This window comes from Rhinolophus sinicus, linkage group LG09, assembly GCF_036562045.2.
Source record: "Rhinolophus sinicus isolate RSC01 linkage group LG09, ASM3656204v1, whole genome shotgun sequence".
Classification (NCBI taxonomy): Eukaryota; Metazoa; Chordata; class Mammalia; order Chiroptera; family Rhinolophidae; genus Rhinolophus; species Rhinolophus sinicus.
In genome coordinates, this window is record NC_133758.1 from 116,984,099 (window position 1) to 117,001,682 (window position 17,584).

General features: G+C 63.4%; 1 protein-coding gene across 29 annotated transcripts in view; it reads left to right on the plus strand.

The window, feature by feature from the left end:
* CAMK2B (calcium/calmodulin dependent protein kinase II beta) overlaps window positions 1–15,827 on the plus strand; it is a 67,752-nt gene extending 51,925 nt beyond the window's left edge. For 3 of the 29 annotated variants that reach the window (XM_019731643.2, XM_074312113.1, XM_074312118.1), the window contains 13 exons: window positions 506–580; window positions 4,984–5,024; window positions 5,111–5,179; window positions 6,168–6,212; window positions 7,420–7,468; window positions 8,569–8,682; window positions 8,946–9,026; window positions 9,862–9,890; window positions 10,318–10,420; window positions 13,547–13,622; window positions 13,782–13,876; window positions 13,981–14,215; window positions 14,321–15,827. In XM_019731643.2, coding sequence (XP_019587202.2) covers window positions 506–580; window positions 4,984–5,024; window positions 5,111–5,179; window positions 6,168–6,212; window positions 7,420–7,468; window positions 8,569–8,682; window positions 8,946–9,026; window positions 9,862–9,890; window positions 10,318–10,420; window positions 13,547–13,622; window positions 13,782–13,876; window positions 13,981–14,213 — 1,010 coding nt within the window. In that variant the 3' untranslated portion in view covers window positions 14,214–14,215; window positions 14,321–15,827. Of the gene's footprint in view, window positions 1–505; window positions 581–4,983; window positions 5,025–5,110; window positions 5,180–6,167; window positions 6,213–7,419; window positions 7,469–8,568; window positions 8,683–8,945; window positions 9,027–9,861; window positions 9,976–10,317; window positions 10,421–13,546; window positions 13,623–13,781; window positions 13,877–13,980; window positions 14,216–14,320 lie in introns of all 29 variants that reach the window. The other 26 variants (XM_019731652.2, XM_019731651.2, XM_074312122.1 and 23 more) reach the window with 19 other exon arrangements.
* The last annotated feature ends 1,757 nt before the right edge of the window (window positions 15,828–17,584 follow it).

Genomic DNA, 17,584 nt, shown 5'->3' on the forward strand with positions numbered 1-17,584 from the left:
GGTCTGGGAGCATGCGGCCGCGCGGGGTGGGGGGTGTCAGTGACCCTGAGGCCAAGGGCCCCCGGCAGGCCCACCAGGGATAGCGTCACCGGGGAGGGGGGGCGGCCTCCCACTCACTGTCCTGTGGCTTGTCTGTCACCTGTGACCCTGACACAGGTGTCTGTGATCGTCCTCACTGTTCGTTTGCATCCGGCACCCCTCCTGTTCCTTTTGCTGTGCTGCCAGACGGGTGCTGTCCCACCAGCACTAATAGGACGAGTCCTGTCCTCATACCCTGCCCTGCGCCGCCGGCACCACCGGTTTTCTAAGGAGAAAGGAGGCAAATGCTTTCAAATGTCTATGGTCTCCACCTTGTTTTCACTCTCCTGTGAAAGGGGTTCTGGAACCACTATCACCTAGGCCTTGAATCTAATCTTCTTCTGCTTCCTTTGTCTTTCTCTTCCCTCACCTCGCCCCTCCCCCGTCTGTGTCCGCCCCTCCCTCATCTCTAACCCGGTGCTAACAGTGGGCAGACAGACCACCGCTCCGGCCACAATGTCCACAGCGGCCTGCGGCACCACCATGGGGCTGGTGGAACAAGGTAGATGTTCGGACCAGTGCCCGCCTGTTGGCATGCAGCTCCCCTCACTGCCCACAGCTGCCAGCCAGGCCTGCAGACGTGTCCCAGAGGCCCTGGGAGCCCCTGCAGAGCGCACCCCGAGGGCAGGGAGGTAGCTCCCACTGTCCCAGGGCCTCAGGCCCCACCTATTAAAGGAGGGCCAAGCTAGGTGACCCATAAACTGTGCTTTGCCCCACATGCATTTGACTGAAACTGCCCCCAGCCCAGTCCTGGCCCCTGAGTCTAACGGTCAGGAGACTCCTCTGGTCAGAGCCCTTTGCTTTCTGAAGCTCTTCCCACTTGTCCATCACAAGCCTCATTCTGAATGACCTTGAACACCCACAGGAAGCCTCGGGGCTGCTGCTGGGGGTCCAAATCCTGACTGGGGGGGGCCCAAGGGGAAGGGCACAGAGGCAGAGACCCTGTCCCCCAGAGCTGCTTGCCAACCCCATCTACTCGGCCTGGCCTGCCCCTGCCTCCACCCCCACCCTTGACCTGTGCCCCTCGCGGAGCCAGCAGTCAGTGTTGAGTCCCATATGTGCATGTCTGCCCTGCAAGCACCAGGCCGGGGGCCTTCGGTAGCCCTGAAAATGACTTTGAAGGTCTCTTGGTTCTTTCTACCAGGAGCCCCTCACATTGTCCCAAGCCCATGAGGGGAGACGCTGGTTCTGCCAGCCTGTTCTGCGGGGCCATGAGGGGCTGGTCTCTCAGGAGGTCCAGGCCAGCTCCTGCCCACCTGACCAGACCCCCACGAGGGCTGTCGGACCCCCATTCCTCCCCAAGAGCCCAGGCCCCAGCCCATGCCGAGGGCGGGCAGCCACAGCTGAGGGCCGGCCATGCTGTTGCCAGGGCTGCAAGACGTGGGTGAAGCCCTGTGCCCTCCCAGGCCTGGCCCTTTCATTCCTGCACATCTACCCCAGTTCCCATCCCACCATACAGGCTGCCCAACCCGGGGAGCCGGCGTTCCCAGCCACCTCCTCCTGGGCACACAGGGCAGGGCCATCCTTGGGGCAGACGTGTCTGGCAGGCAGGCAGGCCCCAGAAGACAGTCCTGAGTCTGCTTCATTTTCCAGGCCTTTCTGAAGCACCTGAGGGGAGGCAGGGGCAGGGGTCAGGGGACGTGAGCCCAGGGGCTCCGGGTGAAGCCCTGCCAGCGGGCGCAGGGACCAAGGCAGGTGCCTGAGCAGCTCCCTGCCAGGCTCCGGCCTCCCAGTGGGTGCGGGCGTCGCTGCATGAGGCCGGTGCATGGATGGCTCCGCCCGGGCGCCGTTCTGCTCTGGGGGCGGTCGGTGCATGCAGATGGAGCCCAGCATGGCCGTTCCTGGTGACCAGCTATGGGATGAGGCAAAGGCGGGCCCTTTCGGCTAAGAGACCTCCCTGCCAGGTCAGCCCCTCAGCCGGCCGCGCCCCACGAGTGGGGGTCTCAGTTCCGAGGCCGTGGCTTCTCTGTGGGCAATGCCGCAACCCTTGGCCAGCGGAAGACCGACGTTTGTAGAGATGTGGCAGCAGCGGTGGCCTGGCCCTGAGGACCCCTGGTGGGTGGGGTGGGGTGGCCGTCTCTCCTTGTGTCCAAGGGGCCTGGGGCAGGTGTGACTCTTCGGTCCACTTCGGCTCCTGCTGGGTAATAATGCATTTGGCTTGAGAAGGCTCCCCATGCCGGCTAGTGTAGACAGGTGCCAGCTAGTGTAGACGGGAGTCAATAGGATTCTGGAGTCACTCCAGGACAGGGATGTAAATTTTCAGGAAATAAGGCGGCCAGGAGCTGGGCTCAGATGCGTGGTGCAGGTTGAAGGAAGGAGTGTCTGGGAAATCAAGCAAAAGGACAGGTGTCTGCCCGCCTGGGCCAGGGCGCTGGCCGTCTGTTTCCGGGGTTCGGGCGGCGACTGGTTAGGGAGCAGAACTGTTACTATCTTGAGTAGCACGGTTTGAAATGCAGGTTTTTATAGAATCAGGGACTGAAGGGACCCTCCTGAGACCCAGGGCTGTCCCACAGCCCCCACCTGCCTCCACCGAGGGCCAGACCCAGGCGCTTCCTTTCCTGCCCAGGGGAGAACCAGGCAGAGCCGACTCCATCTCTGCCAGGGACACTGGGCTGGGCTTCTCAGACCAACATGGGCCTTGCTGATTCTAACTCAGGGCCATCTGGGTCTGCCACTGGCCAAGGCCACGTGGCATTGGGGGACAACCCTTCCCAAACCTGCCCATCTTGAATTGGAGGGTGGGGTCATTGCCTGCCTGCTCCGCCTCTAGGTCAAGTGCCTTCAAAATGGGCCTCTTTCCTCCAGTCCCTGGGTCTGGCCAGCTGCTCAGCCAACACAGAGAGGGGCCTGGGCTCCAAGACCTCACACGACTCCCACTTGAGGGAAGGTGGGACTGTCCTTGTGTGCTGGAGCTGGGGACGACCAGAGGCGAGGTCGGTGGGGAGGTGAGGGGCCATGCTCGTCAGAGACCTGCTGGCCAGGGAGACCCCAGTTCGCATCTGCAGGGCTGGCCTGTCCCCTGTGGTGAGTGACAGGGTGACCGATTTTAGCTGCCACCAGGGGAGGTTTCACATGGCCCCAGGAAGGTGGTGTTTCTGGTCCTGGGATGCAGAGGGCAAGGCCGCTGGGGTGTCAGGGTCTGGTCCTGAGTCTGGCTGCCCAGGGGGTCTCACCCTTGGATGGTCTGAGGGACACGGAGAGGCATGGCCTGTGGTCCCTTCCCTCTCTGGGGTCCTGTGACGCTTCTCATGGCGTGAGGCCCACGGGGACTCCGGGGGGTGGGGATGAATGCCAGGAGTCAGGCTGCTGGTTCAGCTCTGCCTGGTGGATCCTGGGAAGGAAACTTGAGAGATTGACAGGTTCCTGGGGAGACAGGAGGCTGGGGCTGAAACCGTGCTCAGTGTGGCAGCGCCCGATGGCCCTGCAGGCCCTCTGACCAAGTGCAGCCATCATGTCCCCCGTGAAGCCCCGAGGTGGCGATGGGTGCCTGCCTGCACAGGGGAGTGGTGGTCAGCAGGCAGCAGCCCTGTGGCCCAAGCCTGGTCACTGCATCAGGGGTCCTGACCAGAGCTTTTCAAACTGAAGCAGCGTCAGGACCCCCTCGGAGGGCTTGTCGAGGAGATGGCAGCACACCCCAAGTCTCTGCCCCAGGAGGTCTGAGGGCCAGGCCGTGCTCATGCTGCCGGCAGGGGGACCCCACACCTCTGGGTCTAGGTGCCCACTGTCTGCTGCGCCGGCCTGAGGCAGTGGCCTCCAGGGGTGCTCCCTCTGGGGCCACCCTGTCCCTCTGCTCAGGCAGACCCCACTTCAGGGCTGCTCAGCTGGAGCCTCTGGGGCTGGGGGGAGGGGGCTGTGCCGGCTTCCTTCCCAGCCTGGGGCCTGGGGCGAGTGTCCTCCACCGCTTCTCTAACCCGCACTGCTTGCCTGGCGAGTGGGCAGGGCGGGCAGGACCCCGAGCGCAGACTCACTTTCTGCCTGAACTGACCCAAACCTTGTTTTCTCTCTCTCCCCTCCTCACTCCCTCTACTCCCCTCCTCACCTTACCTTTTTGTAAGGTAAGCTGACTTCCTTTTTTCTCCAGTTCTGTAATTAAAACGAACCTCTGTGGAGGGCACAGTGCTGCGGGAGCTGGGGGTGGTGGGGGTTGCAAGCCCAGGGAGGCGGGGCAGACTGCCCTGACATCTGCCGGGGGCTGGGTCGGCCACCTGTGTCCAAGGGGTGGTGACAGCCTGGGATGCAGGTGGCCCTATGGACCCTCCCCCACATGTGGCATCCTGCTGACCCCACTCAGAGCCCAGGCTCTTCAGCGGGTGGGCAGAGAGGCCTGCATTGCCCCCACCAGTGGTGCCAGAGTAAGGCCAAGAAATGCCCCCCCGGGTCCTATTGGGGGACGGGGGCTGCCCCTCAGGACTCAGGGCCAGGGGCACAGCTCTGAGTCCCGTTGACCAAGGGAGGGCCAGGAGACCAAGAGCAGGCAGGCATTTGGGGTTGGGACAAGCCCCTCCCTGCGTGGGTAGCCAGCTGCAGCCCACCCACCCCGCCAGAGCAGGGAGGATTAGGAGGGAGCCTCAGCACCCAGCCTGGTGCCCCGTGCAGTGTCCCCACCTGCCTCCCCCAGAAGCTGAGGGAGGAAGAGCCTTTTGGTGGCGTCCAGGTCAGGAGAAGGTCCTATCTCGGGGCCCAGGGCCCTGGAGCAGCCCTGGATGGACCTCCCCAATGGGTCCACCGAGGACAGCCCTTCCCAGAACAGGGTACAGAAGCCAGCCCTGCTTCAGGACCCTGGGCCACCCCCTCGCTTGGTCTTGGGAGCCCACTGCCTTGCCGGCCCCAGGGCCACCTCACACTGGGGGTGGGGCTGCAGTGGGCCGGCCACTCACTCACAAAGCTTATTTCCTCCCAATGCAGCAGCCAAGAGTCTACTCAACAAGAAAGCAGATGGAGTCAAGGTGAGGCCCCAGCTTGGCAGAGCCCAGGAAGGGCTGTGCTCCCCACTCTCCCCCTAATGGCTCCTCTCTCTGTCTGCCCCTTACAGCCCCAGACGAATAGCACCAAGAACAGTGCAGCCACCAGCCCCAAGGGGACGCTTCCTCCGGCTGCCCTGGTACTGAGCCCCTCAGCCCCCTACTTTCTGGCCCTCCTGTACCCCACCTGTCTGGAGGCTTGGGGTGAAGGTGGGGTCCAGCTCCCAGCCTGCCTCTGATGGGCACCCCTTCAGCCCCGCTGGCTTTGGGTGTGGGGTCAGCCTCTGGGGATTGTGTCCAAGCCCCTCTCAGCAGCAGGAGACAGGCCAGCCTCCCGCCACGCTGACTGGTGGGTCCTCAGGAGGCCCAGAGCCTAGAGCCAGGCTGCAGGGGAGATGGGAAGTGGGAGTCTTGCCCGCAGCCTCTTCTGAGAAGTGGGGCTTTGGTTTCTGTCCAGGGAGAAGGGTTAGCTGGTCTTAGCTTCTGAGCCCACCCAGTGATCTGGAGGGAGGCAGCGACCCCCTTGGCAGTTTCCCCTCAAAGACGCGTGTGGCAGGCCTGGTGGCGTGGGCTGTGGCTGCCCAGAGGGAGGGGCGGGCAGACACAAGGCCAGAGGGACCCTTGGCTCTGGGCCTTGCCTGGGGAGCTCTGGGTCATAGCTGGTGGACGCTGGCCCTTCTGCCCAGGCAGTGTGTGGAGCAGGCTATCCCAAGAGGTTGGGGTTTGCTGGTCCGCAGGTTCTGAGTTTGCTGGAAGCATGCCTGGTGACCCCATGAGCCCAGGCCCTGTTTCTGGGAGCCAACCCCAGACGGCCCATGAGAAGGCGGGATTTGCCAAATGGCCATCCATTGTGTTGGCGGGGCGGCCCTGGCCCAGAAAGCGAGGGTCCTACAGGGGACCTTGCAGAAAGCCACGTCTCGGACCCGTCCATCCCATGTGCTGCCGTTCCCACGTCATCTTCAAACCGCGGCCCCACCCATGCCATCCTGCACCTTCCCACTCTGCCTTGGGCCCTCGCATCCCCCGCTACTGCCACCCTCCCCTCCTGCCTGGGCTCCTGCCGCCGTGGGGCCAGCTCCCGTCTTCTCACCTCCCTCTCTCCATCCTCTGTGCTTCCTTCTCCTGTAGGAACCTCAAACTACCGTCATTCATAACCCAGTGGACGGGATCAAGGTACTGCTGCCCATCGGCCTCTGGGGGCAGATCCCTGCCCCCCCAGGGGAGGTCTGGGACGTTGACCCTGGGGGAGCATTTGTGCCAAGACCCCTCCCAAGGCAGGACAGAGCCCCACAGTCCATGGAGAAAGACCCCAGGCATTGCCCTTGGAGGTGGGGACCAAGCCCCCTGTGTACTCAGAAGCCAGGACTCGTCGAAGCCGTCCAATTCTCAGGACCCTTCTGGCTTCCCCCTGCCCCCCGCCCACTCTGCCCCGGCGCAGCCAGGAGTAGCTGAGCGCAGGGCCCTCTCTGAGGGTCCTGGGGAGACGGGCTGCTGGCATTCCCATGGGGCAGCACACACCCCACCCATTGCTCACCTCTGCCTCCCCAGCGCTTTCTGCTGAGCTGACCTCCCCTCTGCTCCTCCCCTCTGCTCATCAGCTCCCATCCACTGGCATCTCACCAGGGAGGGTGCTGGGAGGGAAGGGCGGGCAGAGCTGGGTTTCTAGGACCAGCACTCCTCACCCGTACCCAGGACTGCAGCTGGACTTGCCCTGGGCCCGGGCCCTCAAAGGGCCCCCCACCCTAGCCTTCGGCTGGGACCAGGGGACCGCGGCCACTGCCTCTCAGCTGACCCAGAGCCAAGGGGCCCAGGCCGGGCATGGGTGTGCCCTGGACCGAGCCTGGGGTCAGGGTCCTGTTTTCCCAGCAAGGGGCCTCCAGACAACCTTCTGGGGCTGTGGTGTGAACCCTGATCTTACAACCTACAGACCCCCTTCCCCTCTTCTGGCCCAGAGCCCAGAGCCCTGTGTCCAGTCAGGGTGTCCCTTGGGGACCCTGTGAAGATTTCCTTCTGAGGAGCAAGCAGGCAGGCGGCCCCTTCTGGGGAAGGCGCTGTGGGTGCAGCCGCCCGCTGCTCCTGGGGAGGAGCAGGATGCACAGGCTGAGGGTCCCTTCCCACTTCCCGAGGAGCCCTGACATTTCAAAGGCCTGGTTTCCTCTCCTGTTAGAGACGCATCTGAGCTCACAGGCCTCCCACTGGGCGCCTCTTGTTGGGAGGACTGGGTGGATCCTTGTCCTGGGGACAGGAAGCCCTTGAGGCTACATTGTGCCTGTGGGTCCCTGTGGGAAGGAGGGGCCCTGGTCCCCTGAGCGCCGGGCCCCATGGGGGTGGCCAAGGCACAGGCCATGTGCTTACTTGCTACCTCCCTGTGTCTCCCCAGGAATCATCCGACAGCACCCATACCACCATAGAGGATGAGGACACAAAAGGTATCGTGTGCTTGTGGCGGCAGCAGGCGGGCCAGCCATGGGCGGGGTCCCATGTTGGAGTCTGTGACGGACGTGTCCACTGGGGCCAACTGTGTTCAGAGCTGCAGCCCGCCGGTGCTGCGGCCTGACCTGCGAGAAAGCCTCGGCCCTGCGTCCTCCGCACCAGTGTCCAGTTCCCACAGGGGAATGAGTTCGCGTCTGAATTTGCCCAGTTTCTTCTCTTCAAGCTCCTTAAACTTGTGACTGCCGGGCTGGCAGTTGATGAAAGGACAGGCAGCAAGGGGGGCATTTCTGTGGCCTCACTGTGGGAGGGCAGGGTGCAGAGAGCCCTCTGAATCCCCACACTCGGGCTCCCACGCGGAGTTTGGCCAGACGGGCCCCAGGTGCCCTGCACACGGCCCCTCTTCTGCCCTCGGCTTTCTGGGCCTCCGGGGAGGGAACCTGGCACCCACTGTCCCAGCCCACATGGGCTGCCTGGTCCTCTGACCACACACAAGCGCCCTCAGGGCTGCCCAGGGCACCACAGTAAGCCCCCGCTACCAGTTTGGGGTGGGGGGGCGAAGGCCATGCCCACCCTGCCTGAGCGTCCCCACACCCAGAGCAGATGTGAGCACAGGGCTCTGGCCGCTGGACCCACATGGTCCCCCAAACATTGAAACAGGCCAGAGCCATCAGCACAGAGGCTCGCCCCCCTCGCCCCCCACCACCCTCACCCCCCGCCTGGCCCCCGTGTGGGGGCAGCAGAGGCCGGAGCCTGCAAGAGGATGGGGGAGAGGGCCAGCCTGGCCAGCATCTCCCCAAACCTGGCCCCGGCCTGTGTGGCTGGGAGCTGGTGGGAAGGCGCCTGGTGGCGCTGCAGAGCAGGACAGGCCTGGCCTCCCATGGCCCCGTTTGTACAGCCCTCCCACCGGTCTAGCCCTGCACGTGGTCCTGTCAGCGTCACGCACCTACTGTGATCGGACAGCCCCCCAGGAGCCCCAAGATCCCACCGTGTGATCTTGGGGCAGCCGTGAGCTGTCACTGGTCTGGGGTTCTCCAGCTTAACCTTCACCTCATCTTTCTCCTGCCCCCTTCTGCGCACCCCTCGTCTGTCTACCCAGCCCCCAAGGTCCCTGACATCCTGAGCTCTGTGCGGAGGGGCTCAGGAACCCCAGAAGCCAAGCCCCCCCCGCCCTGCCTGTCTCTGGCTCCCATTAGCCCCCTGCCTACCCGATGTAAGTAGCCGGGCCCTTTCTGCTGCGAGGGTCTCCTTCAGGGCCTGCAGCCTCATCTGAGGGTGCCCTTGAGAGCCAAGGGCTGGCTGGGCTGGAGCTGCTGCTGCCTCCCTGCAGCCCCTGCAGACCCCCCTCTGTGTGGCCATGTCCACTGGCTCCAGCCTCACTCCAGTCTCGGGGGGCCTCCTGCTACTGAGACATCCCCAGGGGCGGGAGACAGCAGCCTCCCCTGTCCCCTCTTCATGTGTCCCCTCCTGTGCCAGCCCCCAGGACCTCTGACGTCCTGAGCTCCGGGAGAAGGGGCTCAGGGACCCCGGAAGCTGAGGGCCCCCCACCTGCCCCGTGTAAGTAGTGTCCCAGGCCTGCAGCCTCTGCTGGGAAGCTGCTTGCTGTGCCCTGCCCTGCACGGCCTCTGCTGTCTCCAGGCCCACCAAGCCTGACCTCAGTGTCGGCAGCAGTGCGTGCTAACTGCAGCCCGGACCCCCACGCTCACCCCTCCTCCCATCTCCCACCCGCACTGCCGTCCAGCCCAGGCCTCTCTGGACCTGTCCTCCCTGCCTCCCTCAGGCCGTCTGCAGGCACACTGGCTTTACATGGACCCCACATCCTGAGCCTCCCACCAGGGCCCCAGAGAGCCTCGGATGAGCTGTGCTTGTCACAAATCCCTTCACGTCCTTGTTCCGATCCACTGCACGGGCACCCTCTCACAGCAGCTTTCCACCTCCACATCCCCTCTGCCCCCTCCATCTATCCCCCAACTCCCCCACGACACCCCTTCAGTCTCCCCACATCCACAGCATCCCCCCACGACCCCCATGACCCCCCGTCTCCCCACATTCCCCCAAAACCCCATGTCTCCCCATGAACCCCCATGTCTCCCACATTCCCCCAAACCCTCATGACCCCGTTTCCCCACATTCCCCCAAACCCCCATGGCCCCCATGACCCCCTCTGTCCCCCCACATTCCCCCAAACCCCCGTGGCCCCCCCATGAACCCCTATGTCTCCCACATTCCCCCAAACCCTCATGACCCCATCTCCCCACACTCCCCCAAACCCCTGTGGCCCCCATGACCCCTTGTGACCTCTGTGCACTCCCCTGCTTGGCTGCTCAGCCCATTGGTTTTGCTCTTGTGTGTCCCGCACCCTTGTGTTCATGCCTGTTCTGTTCCACCCCAGCCCCCAGGATCTCTGACATTCTGAACACGGTGAGGAAGGGCTTGGGGACCCCGGAATCCCAGGGCCCCCCACCCTGCGTGTCTCCGGTTCTCCCAGGGCCCCCACCTGCCCCGTGTAAGTAGCACCTTGAGTGGCCCTGGTGCTGCTCCTGGCCCACAGACCTGGTGGTATCTACCCCCCCAGCTGCAGTGCACTGCCCCTCCCTCTGGAAAGGGGAGGGGGGAGGACGCAGGAAGGAGTTTCACAGTTTGCCCTCGGAGAATGGAGTTGGTGGTTAAAGTCGTGGGTGTGGACGCCTGTATGCCAGAAAACAGCCAGGCCGTGGGTTCTCTGCCACGGGATGGGCTGCGAGTGGGAGCTAGTGGGACAGCAGGGCAGGGGCGGTGCTGGGGGCGGTGCTGGGCAGGGCGCTCCAGCCACTGCCCGCGAGCCGGTATGGTATGGTATCACTTACAGGGATGGATGACACCCCAGGGCCGCAGCCACCCCCACCTCCCGGGAGACGCCAGGGCTCTCAGAGGAGAGGCTGCGGGGCCGGGCATGGCAGGGGAGTGGCTGGGTGAGTGCCGACCCCCGCCCGCCCTGGTGCCAGGCCTGGGGGCCAGGGCAGGGGGAGGGGAGCCTGGAGGAGGGGGGTGTGCAGCTGGGAGGGAGGACGGGGTGGCCTCCTGGGGAGCAGGAACTCACCAAGAACGTGTCTTGCTCTGCTTAAGGGGCGAGGTCTAGCGTAAGGGCCGCTGGACCCCGACTTGGCTGAGGGGATTGAGTTGTGGCTGTGAGACCAGAGTGGTTGGTGATGGAAATGGGGGGCCACGCAGTGGTGGGAACCCCCATCTGTGCATTGTCTTACCCTAGTTTAGAGGTCTCCACGTCCTCATCCCTCAGACCCTCACGGCCTGGGGCTTGGAGACCTGGAGGGGCAGGGGTGTGCCCAGCAGCCTGGGTGGGGGCTCTGAAGCGAGGCCTTCCCTGGGGGGCCGCACGACAGGTCTGCCCTGAGCTAGACTGTGGGGGTGGGGGCCACAAGAACAGCTGGTGAGCAGGATGAAATGGAGGGGCCTGGGAATCTGGAACCAGCAGATGTGGGGAGGGCATTGGGGTGCAGACGGCAGGGGCAGCCCCCGCCAGGCTCCCTCAGGAGTGGGGTCCTTGCACCTGGACCCTGGCATCCCCGCTCCTTGAGTATTAAGGGGTACACAGGTGAAGGAAGGGGGAAGGGCTCAGCCTGGAGAAGGCACTTCTGAGGGGCTGTCTGGGGTTGAGAGCTGGCGCTCAATGGGTCTGAGCGGGGGAGTGCCAGAGCCAGGAAGTCGCCCTGTCCAACTTGGGGACCAGACCACAGGCGATCTTTCCTGGGGAGGCTGTGGGCCTCCTCCTTTCTCACGAGTGTGCCTGCCAGCTGTCTCAGTGTGTGCTCCATAATCGGGGATTACACGCGATCCAGCCTGATCCTGCTGTGCAGCTGCCAAGGAACAGGGCTTGGGGCCAGCAAAGGGTCACTGGGCACTGGGGTCCCCCAAGGCCCTTTGCCAATGGCTGGGCCTCGCGGCCTGTCAGCTTGGCCCAAGAAAGATGAGGGCAGTGGGGCTCTAATTCAGCTCTGGTGGGCGGGACTGCGTGCGGGTGAGGAGTGTCCTCGCCCACCCCCCCACCCCCTGGGACGTGGGACCCAGTGGGGCTACAGCTGTGTCGCAAACATGAGGCTTGAGACTTGTGCTGTGATCATGAATTGCCCTTGGGTTTACTTAACACTTTTTCTTTTTACTGACTGCCATTTTTAATTACAATTCATTTACAAAGACTCAGAGTTTCACCTGTAAGTGGAACACTGGGTTCCTTTACCACAGTCAGTCGAGAGTGACTGTACAGTCAGTGTACGCTGGAAACAACACAAAGGTGTCAGTCAGCCGGGCTGCAGGCTGTGGCTGAGGGCTCCCGGGAGGTGGGGGCAGCTCACAGCCTGAGAGGAAGGGGCATGGATGGATGGACGGATAGGAGGGGGGGGAGGGCCTTGCTTGCCCTGGGGGAGGCGTCTGGTGGGGAAGCTGAGCTGCAGCTGGAGGACAGGGAAGCTTGAAGCCACCTCCATGAAGGTGACAGGCGAACCGGGAGGGGCGGAATGAGGTACCAGAGAACAGAGGGGTGCTCAGAACTGGGAACCAGCAGGCAGCGCCGCGGTGGAGAGCTGGGCCAGCTCCTGGGCAGGGCACTGTGATGGTTGGTCTTGGTTGGTGTGGGACCTGAAGTGGCAGACGCCGCCCTGCTGGGGTCCAGAGGGTGGTCAGGACAGAGCTCTGCAGGTGAGCCTGGGCCTTGGGGAGTTGGAGCCCAGAGGCCACCCTCCTGGAGGCCCACATCCAGGGCGACCCAGACCCGGGGCCTTGGTTTGTGCAGAGACAGCCCCCAGCTGACACAGTGCGGGGTCCAGGCACCAAGCTCAGATGTAATGGGAGGACAGGGAGGGTCTTGTCAAGACAGGCCCCACGCGTGCTTACAGGTCGGCGCACACACACCGTGACACAGGCACTGCATGTGCCCATCCCCTCGGGTGCCGTGGAGCTCCTCTTGTGGGCACCATCCAGAGCCCCTGCAGCAGACACACAGGCACACCCTGGCTCACGCAGCCCTCCTCCCAGGGGGCACCTGGAGAGAGCGCGGCCGGACAGCTGGTGGGAGGTGCCGGGGGCCAGTGTGCCCCTTTAGAGAGGCTTGGGGGTGAGCCCACAGATCAGCAATCTGGGAGCCATTCCCAGCAGCGTGGCAGCTGCAGTGGGGACCTGTGGCCACCATCCCACGGAGCAGTTGGTGGCCCCGATGTGCTGCTGGGGGTGGGGGCACGTGTGCACAGACACACATAGCTGGTCTGGCCGTGACCTAGGGGGCAGGGGGAGCGGTCCTGAGATCCTGTTTTCAGGGCACTTCTCGGGGCCTACGTTTACCAGTGGTCCACTATTGCCTTAAGAAATCACCATGATGTGTGTGAGCCTGTGTGCACACGTGTGTGTGCCGGTATGTCTGTATCTGTACAGAAATGGTTAAGCACCTCAGCCAGGATGGTATTTCTCTAGAGGGGGAGAGTAAGTGACAAACAAGATGCTGGGGCTGGCGGTGGGGGGGGTGCAGGCATCAGCAGCGGCCTGCGTAACACCCAGGGCCAGATTATCTGCTCTGCTGCCTTCATGTTTCAGTTTTTGCATGAAAACAAATTGTAGTTACAGAGACGAAGGGGCCCCAGGGGGCCACCCTGTGTAGGGAGCAGAGGCCAGTGGGCAGGAGCCAGGGACGGGGTGCAGGGTTCAGGATGGGCAGTGGTGCGAGCAGTGGGCTCAAGGCTGCAAACAGGTGGTGACTGGAAGCAGGCTGCCAGCTTCCAGGGAGCGAGGGCTGAGGCACAGACTTCACTGTCCACTCTGCCTGGACCCTGCGGCCCTTAGGAGGTGCAGGCCCGGGAAGGCTGGTGTGGGGTCTGGGACCTCCAGATGGGTCATGACAGGTTCCGTTTCCCATTTCTGCGTTTTCCAGACGTTTTCTTGCGTGGATGGAATATTTCTCATTTAGAGACGTTTTACTGAAGATAGATTGGGCACAGGGACCCAGTCTGTCTTCAGTAAGGGGCTTCCTCCTCGGGCCCCTGGAGAGGAGAAGGTGGGGGCTGGGCCCTGGGTCACAGTGCGTCTCCCTGCAGCTCGGAAGCAGGACATCATCAAGATAACAGAGCAGCTCATCGAGGCGGTGAACAACGGCGACTTCGAGGCGTACGCGTGAGTCGGGCAGCCTGGGGGGCTGGGGCGCCCGCGTCCTCAGGGAGGGTTGGGCCGAGGCTGCAGCCGGGCCCTCGGGTTAGGGTTAGGGTTAGGGTTAGGGTTAGGGTTGGGGCGGGGCGGGTGCGGAGGGCCCTCCTCACGTGGGTCTGCCCCCAGGAAAATCTGCGACCCAGGCCTGACCTCCTTCGAGCCTGAAGCTTTGGGCAACCTAGTCGAAGGGATGGACTTCCACAGGTTCTACTTCGAGAACCGTGAGTGAGGGATCCCAGGCGGAGGGTGCGTGGAGGGTGCGGGGCCGGGGCCGGGGGGAGGGGCGTGGGGGCCGCTGCGATGGCCGCCGTCCCGCCGCCCGCAGTGCTCGCCAAAAACAGCAAGCCCATCCACACGACCATCCTGAACCCACACGTGCACGTCATCGGCGAGGACGCCGCCTGCATCGCCTACATCCGCCTCACGCAGTACATCGACGGGCAGGGCCGGCCCCGCACTAGCCAGTCAGAGGAGACCCGCGTGTGGCACCGCCGTGACGGCAAGTGGCAGAACGTGCACTTCCACTGCTCGGGAGCGCCCGTGGCCCCACTGCAGTGACGGTGAGCGCCAGGGTGCGGGGTGGGCCCACCTTGCACACCGCCTGGTGGTGGGGCCGGTGGGACCGCGGCTGCGGGGAACTGACCCTCCGCCCTCGCCCTTTTCAGAGCCGAGGGACTGGTGTTCGGAGCCCAGACGCCCCCGGGCGCGTGGCCTGCCTGTCGCATGTTTGTGTCCGCCTCGTCCTACCCCCGGTGACTGTGTCTGCAGAAAACCAAGACCAGATGTGATTTCTTTTTAAAAACAAGAATGACAATGACAACCACACAAAAAAATTGATGTCGGATGAAAGGGAAAAAAAAAAACTAAACCAAGGAAAAAGCTGTAAAGATGACTGGCATTTGTGGGGCTTTGAACCGACTGGCCACTCCCACCCCAGCTCCACGTGTCTGTCTGCTCCTGGCCTCAGGGACTGAGGGCCGTGTACCTTTGCACAGGCCTGTTGCCCCAAGGGGTTTGTTCAGTGGCACCCACCCTCAGGCGGCTGTCTAGGCCTGTGGCTGGTTGCCAGGAGTGTCAGGTGTCACCTGGGCAGGGAGCACAGCTGCTTCTTTCCCTTCCTCTTCTCCCCGCATGGATGGCAGTGCAGAGGCCCCTGCCTGCCCTGGGCTGGCTGAGCTGCGAGGGGCACACTGTACCCTGACTTGTGACCTGCAGAGAGGACATCCCAGGGCTGGCCTCCCTGCTGTTGGGGGGCCTCCCCCCGCCAAAAGGGCGTGGGTTTGAGGCCCCAGGGCTCTGTCCTGATGTCCTGATGCAGGAAGGAGTGGGGTCAGAAGGCGGGGTGGCTCCCTGGCCCCCACGCCACAGCAAGGCTCCAGGCCTGTGTCGGCTCGAGTGGCAGTGCTGCGCCTGGAGCACAAAGAAGGGGACAGAGCTGACCACCCGCCAGGCCGCAGTGTGTGACGGGGGACCCAGAGGTGGGGAGGAGGCGGACTGGGCTCACCTCCAGGTCCCCCTGCATGGTAGTGGGGCGCGGGTCGGACCAGGCCCGATCAGAGGTGTGGGACCCTCCAGCCCCAACACCTGCCCCCTTCAATTCACATTGTTTTCAACAAGGATTTTCTTTATCTTCTCTCACAAATCAAGCCGAGGGAGGGGCACAGAGGGGGAAGAGCACACGGGATGCTATCTGCAGGGACTGTCCATCAACAGACACTGGTGTGGACACGCCCCTGCCTGTCCACAGCTGTGCTCAGCACAGTTGTCCCCACCCAGGGACACGGGTGAACACCTGCCAGGCTCCCTGGGCCTTGGCGGCGAGCAGCAGGGCTGGCCGTGGACAGTGTGGCCTGGCCACCTCCCCTCCTGGGACCTCCTCCCTGCCTCCCCCTCTCCCGCCGTCTCCACAGAGCTGCCTGTCTGGGTTAATTTGGGGATTTTTTTCTGGGGGATAGTTCTTTTGCATGACCCCCCATGAGCAAGCCACACCGGCTCTTCTAGCTAAATGTCAGGTTGGGCCACCCTGCCAAGGGTCGCTGCCCGCGGTGCTGGCCGGCCTTTCCTTCCTCTCTTTTTGCTGAGTTTCATTGTCTTTTCTTTCTGAGCCTTGTAAGTGTACAAAAAATTATTTTGTTCTGTCTCGGGAAGCTGCAAATAAAACAGGACAAACTAGCTCAAGTGCAGCAGGCTGCTTTATGCCGGGACCTCCACCCACCCCACAGCCCAGGCACCTCTGCCACGTGGCCCCCAGCTGCCTGGCCAGCTGCCGCAGCCGAGTCCACATCTTCTGAGCAGCCTCAGGTCACACTCCGACAGCTGCCCCATGTGGCCCCACTGGTCCCTCCGCTGCGTTCAGGGGATATGGGAACCGAAACCAGCCCCCAACCCCAATGCCCCCAATCACACCAGTCACCACTGTGGCCTCTGAAGATGAAGCTGGGAGAAGGCCCAGGACCATGCTCCAACTGTCCTGCTGTCTGTTCCTCCACCCATCCGTTCCACCTGCCTGTTTTTGCACCTAGTGGCCACAGATGCCTGGGCCCTGTGCAGACAGCACACAGGCCAGCATGGATGCCAGACACCAACATCAGGGACAGCAGAGTGGTGACCGCTGGGATGCAATGATGGCAAGACAGGCAGTGACGGCCAGGGAGGCCAAATGACAGGAGCCTGGAGTGAAGATCTGGGGACAGGGACCGAGGGCGCCCCCGCCAGGCCCTCCCTCTGCAGCTGCCTGGCACAGCATTCCCGCGAGACACCCAGGCCTTTCCTGCCCTGGGGCTCTGCCCCTGGCCTGCCCCTCTGGGGGGATACATCACCCAGCTGCCCACTGTAGCCGCCAACATGGGGACACACAAACTGCCGGGAACACCTTCAGCCTGTGCCAGCTGTTAGCACTGACCACATGGCTACATGACCACGTAGCCACTTGATGGCATGGCTGTGTGACCTGTCTGACCACTTGGACACCCAGCCACCCGGCCCTAAGGCCATTTAATCTCCTGGCTGCACACACTCAGGCCCCACTGGGCGAGGGCAGTGCCCTGCTGGCCCTCTGCCCTCCCAGACGGACAGAGCAGCCCTGCTGATGCCCCAGACACACCGGCGCGTGGACACGGCGGCTTGCCGTCCCCAGCCCCAGGCCCTGCTGCCTGTGGAGCCTTACTCGCCTCGTGCTTTCCTGGGAGACATGCCCACCACAGGATGAGACACTGCTAAGGCAGGCCTCCTCCCCCGGCCTCGGCCCCTGGTGGCAGACACCTTCGCACGGACTGCACTTGGCAGGTGTTCTCAGGTGTGTGGGCAGGAGGGGGGGCTTCGCCAGGCAGCACCGAGAATCTAGGACAGACGCCTATCAGCTGTAATCAGAGGAGACTCCTGGCCAGGCCTCCCCCAGGCAGCCCCCCTGTCAAGCCTGAGCCAAAGTGGGACATCACTTACCCTGGCACATGGGGCAGGCCCCCCAGGTAGGGCCAGGAGCCATGGGCAGGTGGTCAGCGAGGGCCTTCGTTCCTTTTTTTCTCTTTTTTTAAACGTTTTATTGGGGAAGGGGAACAGGACTTTAGTGGGGAACAGTGTGTACTTCTGGGACTTTTCCAAGTTAAGTTGTCCTTTCAATTTCAGTTGTGGAGGGCACAGCTCAGCTCCAGGTCCAGTTGCCGTTACTAGCTGCAGGTGCCCACCATCCCTTGCGGGAGTCGAACCGGCAACCTTGTGGTTGAGAGCCCGTGTTCCAACCAACTGAGCCATCTGGCCACCGGAAGGTGAGCGGCAGCTCATTGACTTCATTCTAGTTGCGGAGAGTGCAGCTCGCTGGTCCATGTGGCAATCAAACTGGCAACCCCGTTGCCCAGAGTTCGCATTCTAACCAACTGAGCCACCCGTCCACCCCCCCACCCCACCCCATTGGTCAATTCTAAGTAGCACCT